Source organism: Aythya fuligula, chromosome 1 (genome assembly GCF_009819795.1).
Source record: "Aythya fuligula isolate bAytFul2 chromosome 1, bAytFul2.pri, whole genome shotgun sequence".
Classification (NCBI taxonomy): domain Eukaryota; kingdom Metazoa; phylum Chordata; class Aves; order Anseriformes; family Anatidae; genus Aythya; species Aythya fuligula.
In genome coordinates this window covers 63,699,773-63,723,289 of record NC_045559.1, presented here as the reverse complement: position 1 = coordinate 63,723,289, position 23,517 = coordinate 63,699,773, and the positions used below count along the sequence as shown (strand labels likewise).

Below are 23,517 nucleotides of genomic sequence, written 5' to 3'. Positions count from 1 at the left end.
GCGTTTCATGTTGTTCTGCCTTCCTAAATCCAGGATGCAGGGCTTTCTGATAACACACGCTAGCTCCCTCTTTGAGATTCTGGAGTGATACTGAAACCAGCTTTAGGAGATGCTTCCAGGTGTAAGATACAATGTGTGCGTTAAGCGAAGGCTTGGCTTACCCGTTGGGCAGGGTGGGCAGTTGAGCTATTTCTAACCTACAGCACTTTGTTTTTATGTAACCCCTAATTCTGATAACGGAGCGAGGAAATTGGCTGCTTCCTTCTCCCTGCGCTGAAGGCTGAGATAAAGGAAGTCAGTCTTGCTGAGTGACACCCGGCCTTTGCTTTCCTTCCTGTCTTCAGCTGGTAATGCTTTGAATCTTTCCCCTTAAATCCTTCCTTGTTCCTGCAAGTTCCTTCTGTTGGAGGAAGCGATCCCACTTTCATTCGAAGCACACGGTCAGTCCTTTACTCCCAGTGCTTGTAAAACTGGCTTGCCTCCCCGCTTGCTTTGATTGCAAACAGCAATAAATAACATCTGTACCACAGGCTTTTGCCCTCTCGTTTAGTAGGCTGTTGCTGGTTTTGCTTTTTCTTGCTTTAAATCTCTTAATTTGTTACCCTGCACAGAAAGAATAGTCTCTTGGATCTGACAGCAGTTCCCACAGAGTCTGCCACATCTCTCCAGCGTGTTGGTTTTTTTTAGGAAAGGTGAGAATCTGGAGCTCATGTGAGAGGCTGTGCTGAGAGCCTGTGAAGCTGAAGTTTACTGACAGCCAAAGTGTGACAGGAACACCCTGGGTTTTTCCTGCTTTGCCCCACTCGAGCGTGTTTGTTTCTCTGCAAGGGAGCGCTGGGGCCTGAAGAACAGTCTGTGGCTTCTGAGTGCCAGGAGAGAAACGGCTCGGTAGGGGCCGGGGGAGTGCTGCTTCTGAGGAGCTTGGCTTCAGAGCAGTCACTGGAGAACCAAAGATTGGTGAGAATCTGGGCAATGATACTGGGCTGGGTAACCTCATCTGGCCCCAGGGGTGAAAAGCTTGCCCTTGGCATCCTGTGTGGCAGGATGCCACGCTTCTGCTAGTCGAGGAAGTTCAAGAAGTCCCCTTCTTACTCCTGCTTCCCACCCAGCGTGGCCACAGGGCAGTTAGAGCAGTTTATCCAGCTGCAGGAAGCTGGGGCATGGATCCGATCTGCGTTTATAACAGGCATCCCCAAAATCAGCAGTGTCGGTGCAACGAATGCGTTGTGGCTGGCGACAGAACGGATCACAGCCTCATTTTGCTGCCCAAGCCAAAGTACCTTGTAACTGCACGCTCGCTGATTTAGCCTGCCTCTTTGTTCCACTTGGGCAGTCCCAGAACAGATTTGAAAGCGAAAGGATTCGGGCTTGGTTCTGGTCAGCAGATCAAAAAATGCCATCGCGGAATTAGCTGTCCCCCTTCTCAGATTAACTTGTATGCTTTGCAAATCAAAATAATAATTTCCCGTCTGCTGAATAGGCGCAGTCAGAAGTCTAATCAGCGTGCAAACATTGCTGCTAAAGAGTATGGATTCAGAGCCTGCGATGCGTGAAGGGAAGCAGAATGGGTTTGGGCTTCCTGCAGCAGCACCAGGGCTTTGGCTGGCTGGGCTTCATTCTGCAAACGTTATCTGTGGGAAGGCTCCTGGCCTGCCTCGTTCTTTTCCCCTTCGGATGATTCTTTTGTAATGAAAAACAAACAGAAGTGACCCGCACCGCATTTACAGGTGGTCTTTCCTCGTCTGCTGTGGTAGGATCAGAAAGGACAAAGCCAGAGGGTGAACGGTGCCGCATAACTGCGTGGGGATGGCTGCAGGCAAGTCTAACCTGATGGCTGTTCCTTTTGTGACAGGGAAATGAAGGAATGTGTGAAGACCCCTGTAATTCTCACCTGTTAAACTGCTGGGTTGTGCTCTAACTCTCTCTTCAGCCTCTTGTTTTGTGAATTCCTCCAGAATAGCTCGTGTTTGTGTTTCCTAGCCCGCTCTCCATGCCCTCCCTTGGGAAGGGGGAAGGCTTCCTCTGTCATTATCGGTCTGTTTGCACGCCGCACTGTGCCCGGGACTAGTGCCTATGAACCTCCAGTGCCACAAGGGGGAATATTTTGCACCATGAGACAGATCTGCCCATTTCTCCTACTTTACTTCTTGCTCTTGCTTTGCTTTGTTTGTATTCAGCTTAACGAGTATTTTCCTGTGCTGATGTACAGCACCCTGCATGATGAAACCCCATAATGAGCAGCTGTAGACGGTGGCTTTTTTAACAGTCTGAGTGAGCAAGACATGCAAAGAAAACAACTTTGAAAGGGTTCGTGTCGGTCTGATGGCAAAGCTTCAGTCAGAAGAACGTACGGGCGCTCTACCCGTTAGATCAGGCTGTCCAAACGTGTGTTTTTGTGAGCTTGCGCTTTCTAATGTGCTCAGAGAAACACATTTCTTTCCTATGCCCTTCTCTGTGTCTCGGGAACTTGTTATTTTTGTGAAAGAGCATGGGAGGTAGGCTCGGGGGCCACAACTGAGGGAGGTATAAGCAAAGCCGTGAGGATGGAAACGTGAGGATGACACAGCCTGTTCCTGACGCCTCGTGGAGCAGTGCTCTCGGCCCAGCCACATCAGGGAGCGCACATACTGCTCTGGTGTGTGTGTTGAAGGCGACGGAAAGATTTCAGTGCCTGCTTAGTTTTTCGGTGTGAAAGGCTCCTGAAATGAGGAGGCTTCTTTGAAGGTGGTTACAAAAGAACAAGGCGGTCACCAGGAGCAATGAGCTACTCCTGGGGGCCTCGGCGTGGAAGAAGTCTCATTAACCTACTTGGAGCAAGGGCGTGTGTACACATGCATGCCCTGTAATTCTTTTCGCTGCTGTTCTTGGAAGGGAGCAGCGGTTGTGTTTCTTGGAGCAGAAGTGTAAAATGAAATACTGCATTTTGCTAATGGGGTTGAATGACCTGAAACATATCCATCGCAAGGGCGAGGAGGGGAGGAGCAGACAGGGCTATTTGTGATGAATCCCATCACCGGCCTGAATTGACTTTGCTCCGCAGCGTGGCCTTTGTTTTCAGCATAATAGTGAGCAGAGATCTGTTAATTATCACACTAAAAATAAAGCTGTGGCTCCCAAGATCCATTCAGGCAAGCAAAAGACTCCCACTTCTACTGTAGCTGCATTAGATGTCTAAAAAATAAAAAATAAAAACCTGGTATGTCAACCTTACTGCGGGCTTTCCTCTTCGGCTCAGCAATTCGCTTGTAAGCACTTTCCTAAAAGAGTTCGGGGAGCAGAGGATGAAGTCCCTGAGTACAGGCTGTGATAAAAAATGAAAGTGTGTGTGCTGCAGTGACCTTTCTGCTCTTTCCTGTAGGCATGATGACCGCGGTAGCCCAGAAGCACTACCTGGAAGGACAGACCTACTCCGTGCCCCTGATCCAGCCGGACCTGCGCAGGGAGGAGGCTGTTCAGCAGGTGGCCGATGCGCTTCAGTACCTGCAGAAGGTGTCGGGAGATATTTTCAACAGGTACAGTTCTTTCACTCCGGGGTTTGGGGCCCAGCATTCAGCAGTTGAAAGTGGATTCCCATGACAAGGCTGATGCAGTAAAAGGGCATTGCGCTGGCAAGCAGTGGAATTTCAGAAAAGGGATAAAGAAGAACCAGATGCACTTCAATAAAGGTTTCCATGGTTCAGGTGCCTTAAAAGTTGAGCACAATCAAATGGCTGCTGTTTAGAAGTTGTTGGTAGGTTTTAGCTCAGTTGCAGATTCCCATAAATTACATTGCTGCTTCTGGGGTTATCTTTGATTCCGTCTTGCTTGTGTTTTAAATGGCAGACTTCTATTTAGAGGAGCTTGAATATCTGTCTTTTCAAGTCCTAGTACTTGGAGCAGTGGAGTACAAAATATCCCTGGTCTGATCGCTGGACTTGTAAACTGCTCTCTTTGGGCTTCTCCTGTTTTGTGCTTCTGTTTTTGTATTTGGGGAGGAGAGAGTGCATGAGAGTGCCTGTTCTCAGCATGGTCTCATAATTACCTAAACTGATCTCTTGAGGGATTCAACCCAGGCCTGCCACTTCCTGCATGCAGTTGTTGTTAGGATTAGATGTATAGGGCTACCTACACAGCAGGTCAGAGAGACTCTTGTGTTTTCTTGCAAATGGTAGTTAAGGCAGTACCTTTTTCATCTGAAACCATTCCTGATGTCTCAGTGCCCTGAGACAGCATGTCAGATCATTGGTATAGAAAAGGAGCTCACCATTTATCTTCTCGTAGACTGATAAGTGAAAGTGCTTGCTTTGGTTTCAGTAGGGATCTCGCCTGCCTAGTATGATTTATTGTGGCGTGAGCAGGGCCACAATGTTCTTTCTTCTTTTGAGTTTTTTTTTAAGGGCAGATTGAAGTTCTTCAATTTTTGATAGCAATCGTTTGAAAGACAGCCTCGAGGGAAAGAGTAATCGTGAAAGCAGAGACCAGGTCATTGAGGTAAATAAAGGCTTTTCATCCGAGTGATCTTTGTTTGTACAAGGGCTGAAGGGCTCCTGGACGAGGGCCACGTGCAGACTGGACTGAGTTGAACACAAGGCCTCATTCTTTTGTGTGCTTCTCAGTATGGGAGCTCCTCGTGGTATAAGGATGGGAAAAGTCTTTCCAGAGCTTCCAGAAACACGGGGAAGGCCCCTCTCGAACTTGGGACGGCCTGGCAGTGCTGTTGCTCTCTGTGGGGCACAGCAAGCTACTGATAAAGCTGGAGTGGTTCTTTCTCCATCCCACCCCCTTTTCTTGTACTCTCTGCTTTGCAATGCAGTCCTCTGTAATTTCCCCAGGGAGGCAAGCCTGCTGTTTTGTATGCAAGTCACTTCTGAGTCCTGAACAGTGACTGTGATGCTGTTCCCTCGCTCTTCGGTGCACTCATGACTTTTAATTACCAATTTTTTCCAACAACAGAGGAGGCTTCATTGGGCTCTTTGTTTGCTTTGCCTTTCCTCCGAGGTCTTGCCTCTCTGATATAATTAATAACGATTTAGTAATTATGCAGGCGTCTGATTAAAAGTTCCGTGACCTCAGTTGTTCCGTGCCAATCAAGGTGCGGAGCTTTCAAGGTGAGAACTTTGCCACTTAGTGAAGAGTGACCTTTTTTCTTTCCTTTCCTGAGATAAGGCAGCTCTGCCTCCCATTTCCAGGAAGGAGCTGCCTTATCTGGGGAAGCCGACCGTTCCGACCTGCCAAGCAGTTCTTGCAGTGTTGACAGAGAGGAAACTTGTTCCTGATGGCAGACTCAGCCGAGTGTGTCAGGCTCATTACCTCAGGACTACAAAGATGCGGGTGTTCTGCGGTTGTTTTGTAGGAACTATCAGCTCGGTGCTGTGCTTTTGAGAGTGGCAAGCCGGTTTGTAATTTGGGGAAGGTGGCGTGAAAGAGTCTCCCTTATGCTCTGAGGAAAGAGGATTGTTTCCACAAACCTTTTTTCTATGCTAGGTGATGAAGGCTTCTGCTTTGAGTTGTTGCTGACATGAATATTGAGCATGAGTTCTTAAAAATGAAACTGTCCATCCATTGTGCAAGGGAGGGGAGCTTTTATTCCGTGTATTTGGAAACCAGTTGAGGGCAACCGTGGCGTTCTTACGGTTATAGAAATAATATTACCTGGGCTTAGCTGTGGCAAGATACATGTATGGTGAATGGGGCACTTGGGAGAGTTCATTATTTTGTAGAGACTGAGGGGATGTGCAGAAGCAAAAAACCAAACAAACAAAAACAGGTAAACTGTGGCTGAGACCCAGAGGAGACCCACTGAAAGAGCCTCAGAGAACAGATCTAGACCCCATAGCAGTTAAACCTTCTCTGTACCTTGCTAGAGGTGCACCTAGGTTGTGGTCTGGAGTTGCTAAGAGCGAGCTCTGCATCTCCTGTCATACCCCTAACCCATGGGAGCAGGGACCCATGCAGCAGGGCACCCCGTGTGCAGAGGGAAAGCCCTGACCTAAGCAAGCTCTTGGTTTCTGAGTGGTACAGGTAGTGAGAGAAGACATCGACTGCTAACAGTCTGCTCCTCGTAGGGGCCCTCTTGGTGCTGGTAGCAGTATGTGAGGAGATCAGGAGGCTGTGTGTGCTTCCTATGGCTGCGATTTGGAGGGATGGGAGCTCCAACCTCGTGTATGTTAACGGAATTCATGTCGGGAAGCTGCACTAAAGACCAGATTCATCACCTGCAGCTATTGAGATTTTAATACATGTCGTTACTGCTTAAAACACAAATATTCTAACAGAGCCAATCTGACATATCTGCATGAGTTTAACTCTCGGACATCCAAGGAGGGCTTTTGACACAAGTTGCGGTAGGCAGGATGACCAGTTTAAACGCTCAATTAGCCAGCGGTGTCTCATCCATTTGTTTCTTCATTACCAGCATTTTCTGGGTGAGAGCATGTGTCAAAACCGTGTGCTCTGGATTTTTGTTTTCCAGAGATGTTGTTGCGATAAGTACCTTACAATATGTGATGGGTTTAGGTTTTCTGAGGTGGCCCCTTGGTTAGCTAGGCCTGCCCTTTAGCATTTCTCAGTTTCTGAAGAGTTTTTGTTGCCAGGAGCTGGTGGTAACCTGTAACATGTCAGTTCATTATTGGGACTGGATACTTTTGTATAACAGATCTGTGGAAAATTGCCTGTCCGAGTTATCTCATTTGGTGTGCTAGCAGCAGCAAGAAGATAAATACTTGGGGTTGAATGTTGTTATCAAGGTCATGGTCTCCTTTGCCTATAACCAAACCATAAAGTGTCCAGTAAATGGAATTTCTCATGGGCAACAGAGCCTTAGCAGATGTCTGGGACAGGAACAGGGCTGAGATGCAAATAGGGAGTGCTCCGTGAGATCTGTGCCCTGCACAGAGCTTTGACAGTGGTTGCATGTCAGCCTGGCCTGACATTGAAAATGCAGACAAAGCGTCAATCATGAGGTACGTTTGGGTGTCCCCCCACTTCTTTTAAACTTGTTGTGATTAATTCAGGGCATCAGCAGTGGAAATAGATGACTGAATATCTTTGTAAGAATATATTTGATGTAAGAGTATTTGAAATGTATTAGTTAAGCAATTGTATAAACTTGCAAAGAAGAGTTTCACTATGAGCTGTATTGTCCTTTGCAGCACACCGTGGCTCTGGGATGCATCTTGGCTTGGACACTGCACTGAATTTGTTGCTCTGCTGGCTGTAAGGGTTTGATCTTACAAGCAGGAGACATGCCAAGCAGGCTGCGTTGCAGTAGGCCTCCATTCAAATCAGTTCCCACCAGGAGACTGGCTGTAAGGCAAAGAATCATTTTTTCTCCAGTTACTTTGAGTGACAGGACTCTTGTTGAGCAACGTGTCACCTCGTCGTACTTTGGCCTTGTCCAAGAGGCCATTTGGAAGAGTATGCTAGGTCTTGCTTGGTTTCAGATAGCTCTCTTGAGAGGGGCTGTAGGAGCAGGCATTCATTGCTAGGAAGGTTAAGCAGGAGTGGTAATGTAAAGAAGTGGGTGGACAGCCTGCAGATATTGAGATAAAAAGTGTGAGGGAGACAGAGGGAGGAATTTTTTGCCTGCAGGTGTTGATTATTATTGTAGAGGTGTATCCAAGTAATGTGGATTTTTGTAAAGGTAGCATACTCTTCATAAGAAACTCCACTAGTTTTAGCTCTTGTGGTCCTCTAGAAGCTGAATTTGAAAGCTTGTAAAGGTGGAGCTTGAGAGAGCTGCCAAAACTATGGGGAAAACTTCAAGTTGGTGCATGGGGGTCAGGTCAGCATGCCTGGTGGCAGCTGGCAGTAGCAATCCTCTCACACGCTCGAGGAGTGGAGGCATAGAGAATGTTCTGCAGGAGTCCAGATTACAGCTCTTTCCAGATGCTGCTAAAGTCCCTAAGTTTAAAATCTTGTGGGGTCTGAGACCCAGCCTTGACAACTCCATGGAGAGCGGGGTGGGGAGCACAGTTACAGCTGTCAACTTGAAATGAAATTGGACTAGGAGGAAAGAGGAGACTGACTGGTGGGAAGTCATTAGCAGATTATGCCATAAAAATGAAACAAACGTGATGGAGAATTAGCAAGACAGGATTTTTGCTCATTTCGGAAAGCGCTGAAAATCTGTGTCTTTGGGACTCTCGGAGATGAAAGGCGTCTTTTTGAAGAACAGAATGCTGAATTTGACTCTGCAAGATGCTTTTTAGGGCATTGTCATTGAAATGTAGTGATGGTTACTTAAGCCCCTGCTCTAAGTCTACTAACATCAGCCCTTCCACAACAGTTCCTATCGCTGGCAGGCTGTTTATCTTTGAATCCCATTCCCCCAAAGGAGGATGATCAATCTGTTCTGCCTTAAGAGATTGAAAGGCAGGCTTGAACTTGATAAGAGAGCTGTAGCCTTCTTTATGCTAACGAGGCCTTCAGCATAGTTTAAAATGAGTAATTTAAAGGGATGATTGAAGTGCTTCACCCGCAGTATCTTCCTCTAAGCAGACTTAAGCTTGTTGCACTTAATAGCAAGTCTGCAAATAGAGGTACATTTTAATGAATAACTGAGAGACTTAGCGTTGGCATTAATGCAAAATGTTTCTCAAAGCACGAGATGACTTTGCATTAGCTACAGAAAACATTCTTTGGGGGAAGAGGGGTGCTTAATGCTTGATTCTCCAACTGAAAATAAAATGATGGAATGGGGCATCCAGGCTGCTGAAGTGGCTATCCAGGAGCACAAAAAGAAATGTGCCTCAGCTGTATCCTCAGTCACAGAAAAGAAAATGAGTGGGTTAGGTGCAGTCATGCCAAACTGCCAATGTATCAATTGCCTGTAAGTAGTTTGTTGTTTTTTTTGTTTGTTTGTTTCTTTGTTTTAAAGTAAACTAAAGCAAAATGCAAAAGTTGGAGGAGAAGTGTTCTCCCATTTCTGGAATTTGTGTCAAGGCTGCTTAGAATAAGGAGGCAGGCAGTAATTTCAGCCTTAATGGAGCTCCTGAGAGGGTTCTGTCTGTGCTCACACGGCCCTTCATGGTAGTAGAATGTCTAACGGAAATGTAAAATAATTTGATCAAAACAGATGGCATGTGCAGTACAAAAGGCAAACAGTAAAGAGAAGCTTAAGTAACTTTGGTACATATGGTTTGTTATTTTGCCTTTTTTTTTTTTTTTTTTTAACCCTGACAGGATGGTCTCTTGTTTGTACTGTGTACCTCGTTGCAGAAAACTCAATTATGAGCAGCAGTTTTCAAGTTCTGATGAGCTAATTCGCTCTCTGATCCTTAAAGACAGGACAAGACAGACTCCCTGAGAAAGCATGTGGGAGATTCAAAAGCAGAAAGAAGTGTAAGGTACAGCTAACTACAGAAGTGTAACTCGGTAGCTGTAAAAATACCAGGCAGGATATGTATGATTGTGGCTTGCTCATTCTGAGGCCCGAATCTGTTCCTTCCTCTCTTGACAACTCGTGTTTTTTCTGACTGTGGGCAGGTCAGATCTTTCCAATTCAGAAGTAGGATTTCTTCTCCTGAAAGGGTGAAGGAGCTACACAGAAGGAAAATGGGGGGCAGGCAAGGTTCCTCTTTTAGTAGTGTAAAGCAGAGCTTTGATTTGGTGTTGTTTGGTTTATTTTCTTTGTTCAGGCATGAGCATGGAGAGATACCACCTGAGCTTCTGTAGGGTTAATTAGGACAATGCTAATCATTTATAAAAGGGATGTTTTTGCCTACAACTGTAGGAGACAGATTTCCTGAAAAGAGGCGTCCCAGAAGTTTGTGATAATCTTCACACACATTAAAATTAAAATAAAAAAGTACTTGGTAACATGGGAACTTCTTGCTCTGAGGGTTCTGTTCACACAGCAAAACTGCATCTTGAAGAAAATGATTAATCAGAAGAATATTCAGTCTAATCCCATGCAGATCATACTGGCTTTCTGACTTAATTTCATTTGCTTTTTATTTTAACAAATTTTTAGGTATCTGTAGGCTAAAATGGATTTACCACCATCCGTAGATTGCTTATGACTCAGCACAATCTTTCTAAACTTTCTTAGGAGATGCGATTTTAACACGGGAGATGCCACATATGGTAGCTACCATTGTTTATTATTCAAAGGGCATCTTACAAAATAGATAAAGCCGATTTCAAAACCATCTATAGAAATGAAGTCTGTGGCAGGAAGAGCAAAGGAAGCAAACATTAAACCCATTTGTGAAGGTGAGAAGTGATTATCTTGATGAGCAATGCTTTCTTGCACCCAATATTATTTAAAGCTCAGCCAGTGTAAGGACAGAGCTGTGGCTAAGTTGAGGGATGGATCACTTCATATACCCCAACTGCTGTAAATAGGATTAAACTTTTATGGAGTATCCTGTAACAAAAAGTGCAGAGGTATAATTCCCCCTGTCCTAGCTGCTTTAAGAAATGGAAGCTGAAGAGAAGCTCTCTGCTACTGACAGGATGTAGCTTTTTGCTTACTGAACTGTTTCTGGATTAAGCAGGTGGTATGAGGGTAGCCTGGAGTCTGAGCACTAGGAATTCACGGTGGTGCTTGCGGGAGACTTATGGATTTCAGAAATACTGTCAGATTCATTAATGCAGTGAGGTTTTAAATGCCTGGAAATCTGAATTTCCTTGAGCATGAGAGTAACGTACCTAGAAATAATAATGGTTTGTTGTATCCATGATGCTCTCAAGTATGTGAGGAAAAAAATCCCCCACGGAACCCTAAAGCAGAAGGCTTTTCTGTGTAGCAGGAGCACTGAGAGCCTTTTGAGAAAGAAGTCAGGAAGTTTATTGGCTCAAGACTTGTTCCAGTAAGTAATGCAAGCCTTTACATTGGGACCAGATTTTCATGTTTGCCTTCAGTTAATTCTGAAGCCAGAGCTGTGTGGCCTTGTTGATGCCTTTTCTAGGCTCATCTCCTCAGAGTTGCTTCAGGGTTTCCATCCAGTTGAGACATGCAAATATATGAATTACTTGTATGAGCTGTTTTTAAGTGTGAGGAGGTGCCTTAAAAGTAGAGCTGGGTTGGAGGGAAATTGCAGGTCAGTGGGAATGAGGGGATGGTATGGCAGGAAAATGAGTTTTAGAGGGGAAGGAGTGGACGAGTTGTGCTACAGCATGTCTCTGACTGTGTTTTTGCTAAGATCCATGGTGCTGAAACCTCAGTAGGCCAATGGGATGAGAGGGACTGAAAAATATTTTGGGTCTGGACTGTATCTGGGCCTTGAGGGCTGCCCAGAGAGCAGAACTGGGGCTGACATCCCAGCCATGCCTGTGAGAGACAGAAAGAGCTCATGGCTGAGTAGCGTGGGAGTGCTACGTGTGCTTCCCTGCTACCTTCCCACAGTTCTTGAGCACTGAGAACTTTTTCCAGGAGTGGCCCCAGCAAAGCTTGTGGCTGTGATTTGTCCAGCAATAAGTGTATAAACTACCAGGGCAAGAAGGTGCTATTAATCAACAGAGATTCAGGAAAGATCTGATGAACTTCCCCGAGCAGAGAGGCATTCCTTCCTCCCCTCACACCCCAAGAGGCTGTAACTATTACTCTCCTTTGGAAATAACCAAGGCGAAGCAGATCTTAACAACAAACCAGTGCGTGCCTTACAGCAAACCAAATGTTCCCTTCTTTCTTAGCGGGCGGGTGTGGCAATATTGCTGAATTTGCCCCCTCCTGCTCTTCCTGACACAACTGTCATGTTTTGCTTTTCTTACGCAAAGCGATAGCTCTACCTTCTGAACCACCTTCAGATGCTGGACTCCTCCGCTCTCGCTCTGTGTTGGAGTCATTTTCTCCTCCTGTGGGTGAGTTTTGTCTACTCAGCCATCCCTGGAGGAAGAGATGCAAGCAAGTCACTTTGTTTTACAGGCATGACTTCCGTCAGGGATCCAGCGTGGAGGAAACTGTCTGGAAAATAACACTGAGCGCCTTGAAATGCGTGTTACAGAACCCCTCCTCTATAAATGGGAGCGTGTGCACTGGGGAAGGAGTTGGGGGAGGAAGCAGAGTGCCAAAGGTCTGTTCTTCACACTTGGCTGGCGGATTAAATTTGCTTTCCATGGTCCTTCTTTTTGACTAGCTGTGGTGCTGTCACTGGGCTTTATCAGAGTGGGTAGGTTGGAGTTTGGGTGTAAATGCAACTGACAGTTAAGACAGACCAGCACTTTTGCAGACAGGAGATGCTAATGAAGGGTTTCCTATTTTTCCTCCACCTAAATCCTCCAGGTAATCACTTTATTGAGGGAATCTACCATGCTGTGCCATCAGGGAGAGGAGGGGATGAGGAATTTAGACGTAAAGTGTGTTAAAGAGAAACCCCGTGTGGGTAATACAGCGTCTTCTGAGCTCAGTGAGCTTAATTTATCCAAGAATACGATACTTACTCTGAATTAATACACATTTTAAAATGGAAATAGCTGGCTTTATTTTACTTGTAGGAATTTTGGGTGTACCATCAAAGCTGCATAAGATGATGTGCTTGATGGGCCTAAGAGGCATGACAGGACATTCCTTGTAGAAGAGAAGGTAAAGCTGTTGCACTTCTGCTCTGTGGTAGTGCAGCAATAATTGCCTCTCTGATTATCAATGATGTGTGTATGATATGCCAGTCACTCGGCACCAAACCCAGCTAGAACGTGCTTGTTCTCCCCACCTCAGTTCTCTCTATCACTTCGGCCCAGTGACTGGGTTTCTTTGGTTTTGCTTCAACAGCAGCACTTTTGGAAGTGGCATCTTGGATGTTGTTGGTTCTGAATTGTTCCTAGACCAAATCCAGACTTTTCTTTGTGACTTTGAGAGAGGGAAGGTGAAAAGCTCCCAACTCCTGCTGGGCTGCTGGGCACCAGGCAGGGTTTTCTTTGTTCTTTCTAGCATATGGACAATTCAGGAAAAGAAATAAATAACAAGCCACAGCCAAAATCATGCCCTTCATTATGCTTCATGCTTACTTTGTTATCTGGGATGAGAGGATTAACTGCTGCTAAAGGCATTGGGCTGTGCGAATATTTACTGTGTTAGGATTTCACAAATAGGCTATCAGAATGTCTGAATTTCTGGTCCTGGCAGTTTTGTGGTGGGGAGGGAGGTTTGAAAAGGATACGGTACAAATTTGTTCAGGTGTTGCTGTGAAGTCAGTATCTCCCTGCGTGCTGACTATTTGCAAGTCAGCACTTAGGGAAATGAGTTTAAAAGGACACTGAGGCAAATGAAGTCATGGATCTGGAACTGTTCTCAAGGTGCTGTCTGATCACTGCTGTGTCACAGGCTGTTGCCTTGAAATGACAGAGCAGCTGTCAGTCTGAGCAGAGAGGTATCTGCTCTTTGATTCTGTTTGGAGAAGAAAAAAACTCTGCCTGGGGCACAAAGTTGTTTTTTGGAAAAGTAACTAGATTTTTTTTAAGAAGTAAAAGTGCTGTAACCACTCAGGAAGGGTGTCAGATGGATAACGTCAGGAAGAGTTACTCTCATTTGGTGAAGAAGCACTTGCACTCAAATTAGCTTGTTAATGGGCATATCAGAGAAGGTACCTTTTGAGCTTTGAGTGTGAATGCGATTGATTGTAGGAAAATGAAGAAGTAACACTAAACAGCTCCTATTTCTCAAGTGCAAATACCGTGAAATTAAAAGCTCCATTGACAGAAAATGAGGAAAGAAATCTTTCCCTTAGGAGAAGGAGGCCCTTTTTTGACCGAGAGGGGTCTGTTGTGAGAGGAACTTCAAATTGGAAGCATGGGTGAGAAAGGGAAAAGATGTAATTAGCAATGAGGTTTCTTAACTAGCAAAGGGCTAGTAAGTGTTGCTGAGAAAGCCCAACAGCACAAGAAATGCTTGCTTTCTTGGTAGGAAAATTTGGGAAGGATCTTGGGAATCAGTAGTGGTCCTCACAGGATGGTGAGGAGGATTATTAATTAGTCACTTGATCATGCTCTTGGGCAAGTACAAGCTCGAAAGCTTTAAGTATCTGTTATTGAAAGGAAGACCCAAGTGTTCAGCTTGTGGCACGGAGGCAGAATTTGGTGTGATTGCCGTCAGCTCCTGCTAAGTGGGGAGAAGCTTAAGAAGCAAGCTTGAAGGTAAAGGTTTCTGCATTGGCTTTAATGTGGGAACAGGGTTTGGTTTTGATCCAGAAAAGAAATGTTGATGAAGAAAATGGCCAGTCTCTTGCATCAGTGCTTACTGGCTATAGCAAAGCTGAAAATTCAGCAGCTACTGAAATACATATGTGTTAGTTCCTGTGAGCTAAAGCAAATATTGTTCAAATTAACGAATGACAAACTGAAATCTGGTCTGCGGGGACTGTACTGTGAATTTCCCCACATTTCCTTTGTCACTGGGAACAAACGATTCCACTCTCGGAGTCACAAGCCACCGAGACTTAATTAACGCATAGAAATTGCTTTGAGATCTTTGGCTGAAAAGCTGTGGAGTTCTAATAATGTTAGATTAAATGCGAAGGGAAGTAGTGCTTTTCTCAGAGAACGGGGGGGGGTTTGAATTGCTATCACGAGGAATCGTTTCTCCTCTGGAGGTGGCTGTGTTTCCATCAGCATTCTTGTTCTTGGGGACGAGGGCTTCTGTTGGTAATGGAGATAACCAGGCTAGGAGCACTGCTGTGTTGGTGTAAAAAGCCTCCATCACAACGAACAGGTGGATGCTCAGCTTACCTGGAAGGTTCTGCTGTGGTGGTTTAACACCAATAGGGAGCTGCTACTTCTTCCTACCCCAAGCAGCACAAGGGATCGGGGCCTGGGGGTTGGGGTCGGTTCATAACCGTTCAATACACGTTTTCTGCTCTGGGGACAGAAAGGAAGATCTTTGCTCTAAGAAAGGTGCTTTAGTGAGAGAAAGGAGCAAGAGAAACGTAATGTTTGTGTACACAGCTGATTAATTCAAGATTACAAGGTGCCAGAACACCTTCTCAAGCTATTTGCCCAAGATGATGCATAACTTCAAGCTGTGTGGAAACAAAATTTGGTCTTTTACTTTTGACAGTCTCAAAAAACTCTGTCCAAACAGGAAGCAACTTCCCTGTCGATAGCAATTTACACAAAGAAACAAAACACTGGAGGCTATTACTACAAAAGATTGAGCTTTGGTGAGTGACCACTCATGAGGAATGTGCAAGGAGGAGTGCAGGCTGTACAGGTAATAAAACAGTTACTGCAGCATAAGGCATCTCCTGCCTGGCATCTCAGAACTCGCCATGGCTGTTCTGGGAAACAGCCCCGTAATCTTGTTCAGTATTTGCTTCCACAGTGCCCGTGGGAGAACTCAGCAAGTCACCTCTAAAATTCCATCAGTACTGGCAGAAGTATCTTTCTTTTCCCCGTTCCTTCTTTTAGACCATCCTTCCCAAATGTTGGAGAAGAAGTTTGACCAAAAAGCAGCCTGTGTGGTTAAACTAAAAGAACTAATTATGTGATTTATTTGCAAACACAGTCTTGCAGGTTAGCATACAATTCTTTGAAAGAAAGGACAGGCTGTTTACTTCCACATCAGTCTGTGCTGAGAGGCAAGTATAAAGGCTGGAAGGTTAAAGAAGAACTTGTTTGTAACCTTTTTTTCTTTTTTTTTTTTTTTTTTTAAAAAAAAAGCTTTTCTAGGAGGGAGAACAATGCTACAGAGGAAGAGGGCACAGTGGTGATAGGTCAAAATTCAAATCGTTTCCATTTTTATATAAACCTAATTCACGGTAGTGGGAGCACCTTGTGAAGCAAGGGATTAAAAATCAAAATGAAATTATTTTTGTGGGAGAACATGACCTCTGAGGAGCGGTGCATAGCAGATCACGCCGAGGATAACCTGACAACCTTGATCAGCCTCTAATCTGAAAAGCTGTTAGGCATTGCAGGAGTGGGGCGATGCGCGGTGCTGAAACACCTGCAAATCATGCTTAAGGAGCAATCAAAGTGTGATAAACATTAATTAGTATAATACCCAAGCCCATAATGGAGGAAGGAACATTGATTGCGCTGTCTCACTTGGGATTTCTTTCTGTCAGAGATGGTGTGTGATGACAGGTTCTGATTGCACTTACTCAGACATGAAATAAGACTATAAAAAATGCTTAAAGATGAAGGAGAGAGAAGAGCAGAAAGCAAACAAGTTGATCTTTCTTTGAGTGGTTGAATGTATTTGGCTTTTTGTAAAAAGCACGCGTTTTTCCTTTTTGCCTCTCAGACTTCGGAGGTGAACTGGTTTTGAATGCTCCCCTAGCTCGCTGTAAGCCGTAAATGGCTCAGCAGCTTTCCTCCGGCTCTCTCCATCTCGATTCTGCGACGTCGCTAGCAGCTGGGTAGAGTCATTGTGTGGGGGCGGTGGGAGGGGAACTCGGGCTTCTCACAGCCCGTTTGTGACCGCTGGTCACTGCGGTGAGGCAGTTTGGGAAGCACACGCTGGCACACTCAGAAATTCTAGCCTAGTCTCTAGGCCTGTTTCGGTCTAGTGGCAGAGCACCGAAGCCCTGAGTTATGGGCCCTGGGGGTGATAACGTTGATGTTTCCCCACCACTTCAGCAGCCTGAGGAGCTATAAAAGCCCACGGCTTTGTTTCAGCAAGATTCTTACGCAAATTAGAAGTTGGAAAAGTTTGAGATTTTATTATTCTCTGCAGCATACAAATGGAGTAGGGTAATGACATGTCTCTGCGTCCCAGGAAAGAAGTGGGCCCTGTAGCCTGAGAAGACTGCTTTCATCACAGCAGTAGTTTCTCCTCGCCTCCCCGCTTGTCCTCTCACTTCTGGAAACCTGCTGGACCTTGTGCTATGGCTCTGATGGTACCTCAAACATCTCTGGTGCTATTGTGCTGGTTTTGCAGTGGTGTGGAAGGAGGAGCGGCAGCCAGCACTGATATCCTTCATCATTGCCCTGCTTCATCACCAGGCTGCTTCTAGAGTCTGGGGATGTAACGAAATGCAAGAACCATAAACAGCATCCCTTCTAATTCACACCTCCTGCAGTAAGGGAGGGATTTAATGAAATCACTGTTAGTTAGAAAAAAAAAAAAAAAAAAAAGCTTGACTCTCAGGCAAAAAGCCAGGGGTTTATAGAAAAATTTACCCTACATACCTAGAAGTTTAGAATAACACCAAGCATTTCCCTGCTATCACTCGGGGCTGGGAGGAGACCAGGAGTCTGTCTGGCTGTGATGTGTACAGTCCTCATTTAAGGAAAAGTCATTTAATACTTGGGCTGCTTATCCTCCTGTGCAACTTAGTTTCTCATTCTGCTCCGTAATGTTCTTTCTCCTTGGTTGATCACTTACTTTTGTACTTCAGACATGAAATTGAAGTTCTTTGGTATTCCAGAGAGGTTTGCTCCCAGACTCCGCTGCCTTGTCTTTCTCATTCACCTTGATGTGGAACTCACCTCTTCTCTCTTCCAATTCCCAAATTTTGTCAGCCCTGTCACTTCGGGGTGATGCGTGCGCTCAACGTGGACAGCACAGGCCCCGCTTCTGCTGTGATGCTTCCCTCCAGCTGAATTCTGTCTTTTCCTCAAGCTGCTTTGCTCAGTCACCTTTCTGATAACCTGTCAGCCTATCTTCAAACCTGCTCGGATTTTAAACATTTTTCTGATGCTGTCTGATCCCGAGAAAGTATAGGTGATAAAAATCACATTTTTTTTTGGCATTGTGAAGTGCTTGGAGACACTAATAGGAAGATGGGATTATTACCAGTGCTGGCAATTGACAGGCAGAGTCCAGTGTCCTGCATGCCAAATTCCTAACACTTCGTGTCCTTTTCCTGAGAGAGTAAGAGAAAAATTGTTTTTCCCCTCTGAGCTTACACAGATGCAGCTGGGGAGGTCTTTCAGTAGCTGCTGGATGTGAGGATTATCAGAGAAGTTATAAGGAGATAATCGGAAATGATCAGCTCTGCGGCTGCAGATGAGACAGAAGATACGGGGCCAGGAAGGGCAGTGGTGAGGTGGGATAAGTCTTCCTGAGAACCACTGGGGGTGCTTTCAGGGAGTCACCTCTAACGTGGAGTCGAGCACAAGGCAGCAGGGGGAGGGCTTGAGGAGAAAGAAGCAACGAGATCTACATTGAGGGCAAGAAGGGGAGCTCGAGTGTAAAAAGACTTGAGAGGGACAGAGAATGTGAAAGCTTGAATCAAAGCAGATGAAAGATTGGCTTTAATATCTGCATAGACAAAAATAAAAGTCTGTATGGATTATGAGATAATCTACTAGATAGATTTAATCTGCCGCATGTATTGCTTCCCCAAAGAACAGCACTGGGCTGGGAAGGCTGCTTTGGCTCCGCGCCTGGCTTCTGAAGGCAGGTGATGCATTCTCCGTGCTTCTGCAGGCTCCCCTTTCGCTCGTCCCAGAGCACGCGTGCTGCCCAAGGCAGGGGGGCTGCTGCTCTACGCCTCCTGCTTCTTTGCTGCTCCAGTCGCGTTGAATCTAACCACAGGAGCTTGTGAAGCAGAAAAGAGCACCGAGAGCAAAATCACACAGCAGTGACTGATAGGGTGGGCGCAGGGCAGGTCCAGGTGCTGGTGGGATTCTCAGCTGCCTGAGTGCAGAGGGGCAGCAAATGGAGCATTTTGTTAACACTTCTGCTCATCTTGCCACTACCTTTCAAATAAACACCACTCAGCCACTCACTCCTTCCTAAAGAGAGGCTGAAGTCCAGCTGCAGCCCTGCCTCTAGCACTTTGCTCTGGAAGCCCTTGGGTTTTGGCTCCTTCAACCCTTCAGGTTTCCTTTCTTTATAAAGACCAATTCAGCTCCTGCAAGTAAGCTCAGTTTCCGCAGCAGGAGAAATACTGAAGTTGCTGGAGGATGCTTGAGCAGGATTTTTCCAGATCTTTTTTCAGTGCCTGTATGATGTATTGTCCCTTATAACCAATGTATGCAACTGGAACTGTGCATACATAAGCTATGTGTTTTTAGGAGCTTGTACACTTGATGGATTTGTTGGATTGAGGGGGTTGAATCACTGTTTTGATTTGATTTTTGAGTTTCTGTGCTCGGCAACAAATAAATCCCTTCTGCAGAGCGGTGGGTGTTGCTTCTGTGTTGTACGCCTGCATCTGCACCGCCTCAGGTGAAGGCTTCTGGCAGATCTCCTGATGTCAACGGGTTCAGACTGGCAAATCTTAGCATGGAGATCCCAGGACAAAGCACAAGGAGTAGCCGTAATGGTTTGAAACTCCTGAGCTGGCACTGGACAACTTCCCCAGCTCGTGCTGGGAGCAATCAGTCTGTCTTCTGCTGCCTTTCAGTGGGTGAGTGTAATCCCTTGATTATTTGGGGTTAGGAGGGAAAGGTGAAGCTGTAGATAGAGAAGCTTCCTCCTTTCCCTTCTGGATGCATCATTTCTGTTGCAGCTAGGGCAGTGTTTGCCAGTCATGCCCTGGTTTTAGAGATGCCTTCTTTTTAGGAGAGGTCCCAGCAGACCTTCCGTGAGGAGGAGGTGTGCAGCACTGTGGGTGAGAGGTGCTTGTCTTCCTGGTGCCCTCCTGCACTGCGGGAGGGACCCCGGTACCCAGAAGTGTTTTGGAGCAGGTGATGTGTCTGCTGTGGATGTAAAGGGAGGGGTGGAACCATTCCTCTGCCACACCAGGGATCCAACAGGATGAATGGGAAACGTGGACGTGGTTAAGCATGAAAGCCAAGGGTACCTGGGACTCGTCAGCCTGGTTGAACCCTGGAAGAGGACAACAGTAAGCCTCTATAAAGAACAAATTAACCAAGCTATTTCCTCATTTCTCTGCATTAAAATGCACAGAAAGTTCTGGGAATGACTTTCCTAGAAAATTTCATTATGGGCTTTGAGGATTGAGCCCAAGCTAGCAAAATCCTCCTTCAGTTCTCACTTCCCAGGTTGCTGTCTCATGTTCATGGAGTAAGAGGGAGAAGGGTTACAGGTTTTCAGGCCTCAGCACGAGTATTTGCTTAATGCTTCGGTCTGGGAGAGAAACGTGTGCACTGTTGGCCTGAGAATTAGCAGAGTGCTGGCTGAAAGGCAGTAGAAACCTTGCTTTTATTTAGAGCTTCAGGAAGGCTGTGTTGCTTTCTTCTAGGACAGATGTCTGCTCGCAGGTGAGAGGCAAAATTACATCATTGATTTAAGGGAGAAAGGCAAAGCAGAAATAAACGACCTGTTATTTTTTTCAGTTTTGAAGGAAGTAAAAATAGGCAGGTGGCCCCAGGAGCAGCGCGGGGAATAGAGGCGGTCAATACAATTATGAAACATCTACAAAAGAGGTGAACTGTGAAGTAGGAAAATTTGCTGGGAAGGCCAGTTAGGGAAGGCTTAGGGCCTTCAGAGGCACTTCACGCTTGAACAAAACGAGGCAATGGGACAACCCTGTGACACGGGAAATTTGCTGCAGCCAGCTGCTAGGAAATGTGTGCTAAAAGGAGCAACAGAAACTGCCCTGAGAAGCATCCAGGTTATAAATGATGTGGACATCCTCCTCTGAGACAGGGAGGGTGTGGGAAGGACACCATGAACAGATTTGCTCTGGGTGTTGGTACAAAATACAAGCTGTTAGGCTCTATTTAAAATAAAAGAATGGAGAAGTGGGGAATAATACGGAGAGGCAGAGCCTCGTGAGGTTTGGGTTCACTCATCTCCCTCTTGAAAAAGAGTAAAGTAGGAACCGGCTGTGTGCTCCCCTGGCATACGCATAAGAAAGCGTTTTCGTGCCCCCAGAAAGAGGGGTGCATGGTTATAAACAAACAGAAACACTCAGCTGGTTAGAGATGGAAGCAGGGGTCTTTTAGAACAGTACAAGAACAGGCTGCTCGTACTTAGAGGGGTTTTTTCACTTACTGCAGCCAGCAAGGGGCCTTTAGCAGAGTCTGTTTCTGTACTGGGGTGGAAAAGGCGTTGTACCGAGTGAAAGCACTTGAAAAGACAGGTTTGGGACAGTTGGAAAAGGAGAATCGTGGATCACTGCTGATGTCAACTTTGTTGCTAAAAGGAATTACACAGACAGGGTGAAAAAAGCATGGAGTTCTCTACATAATTGCAAAGAGGGGTTTCGAATGAAATTTAAGGGCAATGCTTGAGATTGATTTTCACAGGCACAGAACGAGCCGATGGAACTCACTGCTGCAAACCAGCACCAAAGCGGAGTGCTGTGTCTCCTGCTAGGTTGTACAGCCATAAAAACGTTCCCTGCTGGTTTTGTTGAAGGGATGAAGTTTCAGAACAACTGTCAGCTTCTGAGCTTGAAGCTGGGGCACACGTACGAGTTATGCACGGGGAAAGAAAGTCTCTGCTGGGCAGGTGACTCTAGTTACCTGCTGCTGCTGCCCGGTCCCAGTTCCTCTCCTCTGGCTGAATTGGTGTAGCAGTTCCTCCAGCGTGGTAGTGACAGTGCTGGAGGTTTGTCACACTCCTGGCTGCAAGGTGCCTGCTGTAAGCTTTGTGGGAACGGGGACGTGTCCACGTGGTGAACGCAGAGGTACCTAACCAGCAATGCTGTCCCCTGCTGTCACAGAGCGCTTTTCTCCCCGCTCCCAAAACATTTGGATGCTGATCTAGTCATGCAGACGTTACACGAGTTAGCAGACATCATTGCTCCAAATGAGGACCTAATGTTGCTTAACTGATGCAGGCACTGAATCGCAAAGCAGCAAGGAGGAAGTCACGCACCACACGGCTGGTGGAGAGGACAGGATAAGCCTTGTGAGTTCTCAGCTCTGCGCGGTGGCATGTGATGCCTCTTCGTTCTTAAGAAACTATTTTTATTGAAAATACGTTGGCAGGCGATAACTGGCTGTGGCTTTCTTATTAGCAGGCTCTGCGATGAGGTGTTTCTGCAGGCTGCTGTCCTGCAATTCTACAATTTTCTGCGCTGTGCCTCAACCAGCCAGACGAATGTTGTGCTGCGAGCCACAGACCTGACTTAGTTTCACATTGGACCGAGAGAAGCACTTCTCTCCCAGTACTATTTTGTCCTAGGAAACAACCCAGACACTGCGATTCACATCCTTGCCCTCGGCCTGGGCACTGGCTCTTGCCACAAAATCCCTGCCTTTGGATTCTGACCCTTAAGCACTGTGCTTGCTCCTCAGGATCTCCCAGCGGGTGGAGGCCAGCCGGGCACAACTTCAGGCCATCAGTGAGAGAGTCACCCTCGCACAGGCAAAGATTGAGAAGATAAAGGGCAGCAAGAAGGCTATTAAGGTAGTGAGGCTGTGTGGCCTCCCTTCTTCCTTCTGTTTCTCTCTTTACCCCAAAGCAAGCTCTGCAGAAGAACAGATGCTTAGCTTCTGCTGCTGCCCATCCACCTCTCTACGCCTTGCTTCTGAGCAGGAGCTGCGCTAAGAATCCTCTTCCTGACAAGGCCAGTTAGCGGTCTCTAAACCCAGAGACCACCCAGTTCCTGGCCTCGTGATGCCTGGATTTGTTGTCGCCCCAAATACTTCCTGAGAAATCAAAAGGCACATGCCCTCCGTTTAATGCAGTTAAATTTTACAGTTCAATTCCCCTTCCTTCCCGCAAGTGGAAGCCTTTCCACCTGTGACCTCCTGCTGCTAAGTTCCACTTCCAGAATTGATGGTTCATGCATGGTGGGGTCTGCACAGGTAGCCCCTAGGAGCCCGTTGACCCCAAGGTTGTCCATTCCCACTGGATGACATGCCTTAATCCACCCCTTGTGTTTCTGTAGTGCAGGACTGCTTCATCACTGGGAGTTTTAATTTCCTCCTTGTCTCCCCCCAGGTATTTTCCAGTGCCAAGTACCCTGCCCCGGAGCGGCTGCAGGAGTACAGCTCAATTTTTGCTGGTGCAGAGGACCCAGCTAAACAGAAATGGCCAAGACACAAGATTCAGAGCAAGCACCGAATGCTGGATGAGAAATCTCTGCAGGTAAGGAACAGGAGAAAAGGCCTTGAGAGGAACACATAAAGCAACTGGGAGGCCGTTGGTCTCTTTGATGAAGCAGACTGGGGCTTTAGGATGTAGGAGGGGAGCAGGATCTCTGTTTGCAGCTGGGAAGGGAGCTCCTGGTTAGCCTGCGGGCCGAGTGGCAGGGAGAGGCTACCTGGGGAGGTCTGAGAAGCGGTGGGTTTGGTGTGAAATGCTGCCGAGGAACTCTCCAGCAATCTGGGTCAACACAGAAGCAGCTGCTGGCAGAGCGGGGCTCAGCGTGGCCCCAGCAGCAGCCAGGAGGATGGGGGGACAGCCCCTTCTTAGCCACAGCCAAGCAAGGAGACTGACACGCCTCGCAGTAATGAAATGTGACAGAGGGAAGTCTAATGTTTGCATTTATAGCCTCCTCAATTATTCAGGGCTTTCAGCAGAGGCTCACCGCCTGTTTTCACTTCTAATGAGGGCCTCTTTGCTGGGAGCAGTCACGGTGGCCTTTGCTAACTTCACTCACGCACACACACACGCACAAGCCCCACCAGGAAGGCAAGCTCTCCTCGTGTCAGCTTGAGAGTAAGTGGTGGCAGCCTGTGCTGAGCACTTAGGGTTTGTGCTCTGGGGCGAAAGCAGTTTGGTTAGAATTATGTGTGGTTCTGCAGTTTTATTTAAAAAAAAAAAAATGTTTTCCTTCTGGGAAACTCTCC

The 23,517-nt window shown here is 46.5% G+C and overlaps 1 protein-coding gene across 10 annotated transcripts in view; it reads left to right on the top strand.

Moving 5' to 3' along the window:
* WASHC1 (WASH complex subunit 1) overlaps nt 1–23,517 on the top strand; it is a 63,712-nt gene that overhangs the window by 34,251 nt on the left and 5,944 nt on the right. For 9 of the 10 annotated variants that reach the window (XM_032207698.1, XM_032207700.1, XM_032207695.1 and 6 more), the window contains 3 exons: nt 3,359–3,512; nt 22,018–22,129; nt 22,667–22,813. In XM_032207698.1, coding sequence (XP_032063589.1) covers nt 3,361–3,512; nt 22,018–22,129; nt 22,667–22,813 — 411 coding nt within the window. In that variant the 5' untranslated portion in view covers nt 3,359–3,360. Of the gene's footprint in view, nt 1–3,225; nt 3,246–3,358; nt 3,513–22,017; nt 22,130–22,666; nt 22,814–23,517 lie in introns of those variants that run through there. The other variant, XM_032207702.1, reaches the window with a different exon arrangement.